The sequence below is a fragment of the Trachymyrmex septentrionalis genome, unplaced genomic scaffold (assembly GCF_001594115.1).
Source record: "Trachymyrmex septentrionalis isolate Tsep2-gDNA-1 unplaced genomic scaffold, Tsep1.0 scaffold56, whole genome shotgun sequence".
NCBI lineage: Eukaryota > Metazoa > Arthropoda > Insecta > Hymenoptera > Formicidae > Trachymyrmex > Trachymyrmex septentrionalis.
The window spans coordinates 1315594-1322535 of NW_017305735.1; the positions used below are offsets into that span (position 1 = coordinate 1315594).

At 29.1% G+C, this 6942-nt stretch overlaps 1 protein-coding gene across 3 annotated transcripts in view; it reads right to left on the reverse strand.

The window, feature by feature from the left end:
- LOC108752157 overlaps positions 1-1809 on the reverse strand; it is a 2791-nt gene extending 982 nt beyond the window's left edge. For 2 of the 3 annotated variants that reach the window (XR_001939537.1, XR_001939536.1), the window contains exon 1: positions 684-1809. Coding sequence is in view for 1 of the 3 variants with exons in the window: in XM_018492825.1 (XP_018348327.1) it covers positions 1137-1269; positions 1336-1554 (352 nt within the window). In the remaining 2 variants the exon portion in view is untranslated. The remainder of the gene's footprint in view (positions 1-683) is intronic. The other variant, XM_018492825.1, reaches the window with a different exon arrangement.
- Between the last annotated feature and the right edge of the window lie 5133 nt (positions 1810-6942).

Sequence of the window (6942 nt, forward strand, 5' to 3'; positions counted from 1 at the left end):
CTCGAGGGAATGAGCGTTATTCAAGCGCAAATTGTTCAAGAATATCTCTCAATATTCAAATTAAATTAAAGAAATCGTAGAACAAACATAATCGTTAAAATGATAATAAATTCGAAATTTGTACGTTTTGGTTAGTTTCTAATCTTCTTCAGCAAAAAATATACGCAAAAAAGTTACATAATTAATATTGCTCGTTGTCTACGCATACAAAATTGGAAAATGTAAATCTATTCTTTGCAATCTCCAGGGAAGCCAAACTACTCTACAAGAGAATTTAGTTTGTTTTGTCGTTTTGTAATTTACAATTAAATTTTAATTAAAGTTTGTTACTACATTACTAACTTTTTGCCCTTCTTTTGCATATATTGTTTTGTACTTACAGAGCCTTATTATTATTTATTAATCTTATATTCAAGACCGTCTTAAGTACAGTCTTCAGAAGTCACGAACCAATCAGGGCCGATATTCATAGTCGATTCTTATTTTAAGACTAAGTCTTAAGTATTACTTTAAGTCTTAAGTAATGTTTTAAATCGCTAATGCGGCTCTCTGATTGGATCCGACTATGAATACCGGCCAGAGGGCCCTATTAGTGTCTTAAAACGTTACTTAAGACAGTCTTGAAATAAGAATAAACTACGAATATATAATTTAATTGGTCAACACTTAATAAATTTGCTCACTTTTGTAATTTTCATCTTATTTCAATCAACCCCCTGATTACAGCCATAAGGCATATTCATGTTTATAAGATGTACAACTGTATACGCGCGTACGCGCACGCACACGCATACACACATACAAAAGGACGACAAAAGGGGCTTGTGCACGGATGTAGATGTTAGGTTTGTTTTTCCAATAAGATACTGGCCTATGGTCTACTTGATGTTACAAACGCTTCGAAATATTTTTGGTCAGTAAAAGTCTTTTTTTCCAACTGATCAATCAGAAGCTTCCAATCTGTTTGTAGGTTTTATCAAGAGAAAACAAAATAATTGTGATATTTTGCTGCATATTTGTAGCATCTTATCTGCTACCGTTTCCAACTTAATGGTCCTTTTATCTGTTCGTAAAGTGCATGCATGCGTGTGTCATATACGTTTACATGTATACAGATATAATGATTATAAGTAAACCCTTTCGAAATTCCTTGAAATAATCCTGTTGATATGTAGTTCTTCTTGATTTTTCCTTGATGTTTTCTATTACGATTTCATCTGGCACGATTTCCGGTAAAGCATTTCTTAAGTGGGGAAATTTGTCTCGTATCTATTTTCAATGATATACAATTATGATAGCATGCAATCACGAATATAAAAATATTTGCACTTTTACTCTGTTTAAATTGTCAACTGGATCTTCGCTTCGTTCGTTCTCAGGTAATAATCGATTTTCCAGTCGTGTGTACAAATATTGTTTGTACGGTCTATTCAAGATGTTCCAGGATGGCAAATATTTTGGTAATAATTTGTGCTTTGTCGTTCTTTTTCCAAGATAATCTTTCTTATAAATCGTCACAAAATCTCGTAAGTCACCAATATCTTCAATTTCCATCACGTGAATTCGAGCAGTTATTTTCTAAAGTTTGTTAAAAATGTTCTCTTTATAGAAATTTGTAAATAGTGCCAGGAGAATTATTTGCTGTAGCCAGCAAACATAATAATGGTATTGCAATTGCTGATGTAAGCAGCAGTCCAATGTGTTTGATCATTAGCTTGATTCGACGAATTTGCTTCATGTGTCAAATACCGCAAAACAATAACGCTTTAATTGTTTTGCTGAATGTATGTATATATACACGAAGTCACAAATTCCTTAATATATATGAAGTTGTACATACCATATATGTACTAAGGCATATTCAGAGCGCATTCTTCGTCCCTAGATATCTTTGCATTATTGTTGTTGATTATTCAACGGAGTTACTCTAATATATTTTAAAATTATTTTGGAACAATATCTTAAATAAATAAATAAACATAAAAATATAGTAATAATATACATTATTATTATTTTATATATATATATATATATATATATATAGTAATATATGTATATAAATGTATATATAATATATATGTATATCATAATTTTTTATAACGCAAAAATTAAATATATAAATTTATTTACATGCGTTTATATATTTATATGTATATAAACTTATATATGAAGAGAAGACCATTTTAATCAAAATACGCAAATATCTCGAAACGCAGAAGTTTTTTTTCAAAAAATGTTTCAGACAAAAGTTTTATGATTTCAAGAGGGAAGGAGATAATGATCTTGTATGAGTATGATTTCTGGTTTTATTGTTTAAGAATTATATCACTAGAATTATATTGCTATAGAACTGTTTAGAGGAATTCAATTTATCGAAGTATTGTTGATAATTCAAAGATAACCCAAAGTGCAATCATCAAAAAATACTAGAATTGTTAGGATTAGATTAAAATACATTTTATTTGCATTCTAACGTGCTACTATTATTATTAGTCTTTTTGTTGAGTATTTTAAATTTCGAGAGTCCAGAGTTATATTAAATTTTATATTTTTTAATCTAATTTTTAGCATATTAATTACCCGCAGAATTTTGTACTCTCACTCGCTCTATTAAATATTTATTTGTTCCAATTTCGAGAGTCCGATTAATTTTTATTATTTTTATTATATTATTAACATATAAATGATAATTCAAAGTTACTAACAGAGACGTGCCAGTACGTTATATATCTGCCTGTATAAATAATATTACATGTAATTCCTGACACTCGTGTAATTTTACACCTACATCTAAGTTACATGCTATGATTTGATGGGTTATTAATAAATATAGTGACATTATTTTATAACAGTCTTCAATGGTTTATAATATGTGCTTAATTTATTATATTGGGAAACCATATAAAATATACAGGTATACTAATCTTATATATGACATTCGGTTTAGGACTATCTCCTTAGTCTATAATGAAATCTTCTTGGTATCTTGTAACTCATTATGTGGATAACGTATAATATCAGCTGATACATCGTACCCTCGAGTACTATAAATGCCAATTAGGATACAACATCAGATTTCTTGCTTATATCGCTTCGATACGAATGTGTCTTTTCATTTCTTTCTCCATTGCTCATTTTAGGGAAAAGTGACACTTTTTTGTAGGGAAAAGATCCAAGGATAGGGACGAGGTCTACGTCATACTAGAAATTTTATAGATTAGTGTATTTCATTCATCATACGATGTCCTCTTTTTCATATATTGCTAGTATTATCTCTATAAATCTACAGCATTGAATATCTCTCGTATTCGATCTATCTTGTTTAAGTGACAACTCTCACGATATCGTTATTATAAAATAAAAAAGTTATTAAAATATTACTTCTTCATTTTGTGTTTTTTTTTTTATATTTTATTTAATAATTTTAACAAATATTATTAATTTTACTTCTTGTTTTTTTATTTCATTTGTATAATGATATTAAATGTACTATTAAGAAATTTTATCAACGGGAAAAAATGAGAAGTATTGTTTAACAATTTTATAATAATAACATATTTCGTGAAGAAAAAGTGCTTTTGGAAAATATTGCTCTTTGATATCTATTTAATATTAAGATTTTTATTTCTGGGAATACAATTGTATAATTCTGACATTGGTGTGTATTAAGATTGTTAATAAAATTATATAATTATATAATTTTTTATATACAATCCACAACATCAAGAAAATTAAGCTAAAAGCTTTTAATTCAATCTTTTGACGCTGTGAATAATATTAAGAAAGATTTATTTCTAAGAGAGAATTTGTATTAGAGGAAAAATATGAGTATTATGTATATATGTATATATATGTACACACACATACACACACGCGCGCGCGCGCGCGCACACGCACACACACGCACACACACGCACACGCACATGCACGCGCGCGCGCACACACACACACACACATCTCCAGGCGTGTTCTCTTATAACTTTTCAACACTTGTCAGCTGAAATTGAATCGTACTTAAGTAAACGTTGCAAGTTTCCATTGACGCAAAGGCGTTTATGGTTACGTGATCAAAGTCACGTGTTCTGAATAATGGATATTGTCGAAAGCAACTATTTCATTAGACTTCCCGTACGTGGTTTAAGCGACAACTTCGCAATTGTGTAACTCTTGTGTCGTGAGCTTTCTGAAATTCAGAAACTTATAATGAGAAAAGTGAATATTTGACAATGAATTTTTTTTACTAAAATTGCATCAATGTTGCATGCATAAAAGAGAAGTACATCATATTCTTGCAATCTTGCAAGAAAACATAGAAATATGAATGAAATTAGAAGTATTGAAGTACGAGTTTAACTTTTATTAAAAAAAAACTAGAAAAAAGAAAGAAATATAGAACTCTTATTTTCTTCTGTCTTACAATTTACATTCTTATTGATAAAATGTAAACGAAACAAACACGCGAAAATATGAATGCATATAAATAATTTTATTATATGTTTTATTTAGAAAATTAAATATCTTTTTTTTGTATAATGTGTAAAAAGTGTATAATGTGTGCGTGTGTGAGTATAACATTTTCTTAATTTACATATATATAATTTAATAAATTATATTTTTCATTTTTTCTCTTTTCACTAAAATTGATTAATTATTCGACCTGTATTAAGTAAAAACAAGTCATAAATATTATACTGTTAATACTTTATTATTATTGCTAAATTATCCAAAAATTTTTCCGAATCAAGTTTTGGAAAGTAGTTCTTAAAAAAATTATACTGTTAATATCGAGGTTAATACTATTAATTGCTGAATTATCCAAAAACTTTTCTGAATCAAGTTTTAGAAAGTAGATGGATAATTAATATTTGTTCTTCATTTACATCGTAAAAATAATAATTTTAGTGAAATTTTAATTTTTAAATTATTTAATAAGGCATATAAAGATTTGAATTATTTAAAAAGGTACGTAAAGATCTTTATATTAAAAACTATGCAAAATATTATGTCTTTTTAAAATTCTGTTCGAATGAGAAGGACTGCTCAGCACATAATTCTTTTACACTCAGTACAACTTTCAGCTTTAAATAGATATATTTAATTTGAGTTGCGAATAATGTTCGTTGATTTCCACAATTATCTCTGTCGGAAACTCAAGCAAACAAGACGGGTTATGTCTAGTAAACAAATTTTATTAAATTTCTATTCAGCGCCAAATCTAATGAATGAACACATTACAGTGATTTATAAAATTGCATATCAAGGACGAGCAGATTGAATTAATTACCCCTTTGTTATACGAGAAGACATGTCTATTGATCTATATTTATTTCTTTATCTGATGGGATATATATCTATAGCTATAAGCAGTTATATTGATGTAAAAAGTTTGTAAATAGTCACAAAGTCTGTGTTTAAAATTTTTAATATTTGTAATTCTGATTATAACAGAAAAATTTAATGTAAGAGACAAAGTCATTACTCAATTTATTATTTTATGCTATATTTAAAATAAGCAAAAACGTTTGGAAAAATAAACTTCAAAACTGATATATAAACAGTAATTTCACTTTTTCCAGTTTTTTTTCACAGCCTCTATCTGTACAAAATATTTACAAGTAAATATGTACAATATTTCCTAAAAGTTTTTTGTTGATTTTTTTATATGCATACTTGGATACATTCAGATTCTTACCCAAGTGTTTCCCAGGTATCATATTATCCGTGTTTAACATTCGGCGAGCAATAAGGACAATGACACTTGCGTGGCATTCGAGTGGAAATCTGAACACAGCTTTTTGCTGTTTTGCGAGATGCAAACATGTAATGTGCAATGTCTCTTTTTAAGAATTTTCCCATAAATTATACACGATTGCTTTCACATCCGCTAGGACTATTTTACACTATAATGTAACATTATAAAAATTAAGTCAGCTTGATAATACTTTGAAGGCTTCCGTTTTCTTCAGAGATCCATTGGGTATCAGTGTGCCAAAGGGTATCAGAGCCAAAGGGTATCAGTGTGCTCCTCACGTTGATGAAGTGAACGGCAAGATTCACAAAACGTTAGCATTGAATCACAACATACACGGTGATAATCCATAAATGCTCTGTGGCACTATTAAATTAGCTTATGGTCTGTCTTACAGACAGGTGTGCCGATTTATGCAGTGTGTGTATTTTGATTTTATATTTAAAACTGTATTATGGAAAAATAAGAAAGAAAAAAAATTGATTTATAAACTACGACAGGAACATACAAAACAATGCAATATTATCAATGCAATATTATCAATAATACAGTCATTATTATTTAAATTACGCAAGTTTACAAAAAAAATTGTAAGAATTTTATTTTCGCATTTATAGAATTCGTTTTTAGTTGATTTTGTAGAAGCAAATATATGAACTATGAGTTTTTACTTTTTTAATTATCTAAACAGATCACATTTTTATCAGTAGGTATTAAAGTACAATAGTTTCTGAGAAATAGGGGGATGTTCCTTAGAAAATCTATGTCAATATCGGTGATTTCACTTTATAATAAATATCTAGCATATCTTTCTAATATAATATTTAATTTATAATTTCTTAGTCTTTATGTTTAAAAATTAAGAGAAAGAAAGAGAGAAGAAAAAGAAGGAGAAAAAGATCTAGAATCTACTAGTTGCTTTGCAACTAGTTGCTTTCTCTCTTATCCAAGTTCGTCGAAAGTGTGAGCAAACAGTAGCCGAAAATGATTTTATTCCTTTGTCCGCTTGAAGGGGATGTTTCTACAGCACACGGTCAAACAATGTATATTAGAGCTTGCGTGGTAGAGAACTTTTCGTCCGATCCAGAAGTCCAAGCTCCGCTTCTATATGTCCTCGTGGGGGCGCATCGCCACGCCTCCCGCGTCTATATAAGCGCTATGGTCGCGGTGAAATCCTCACTCGCACCCCAGTA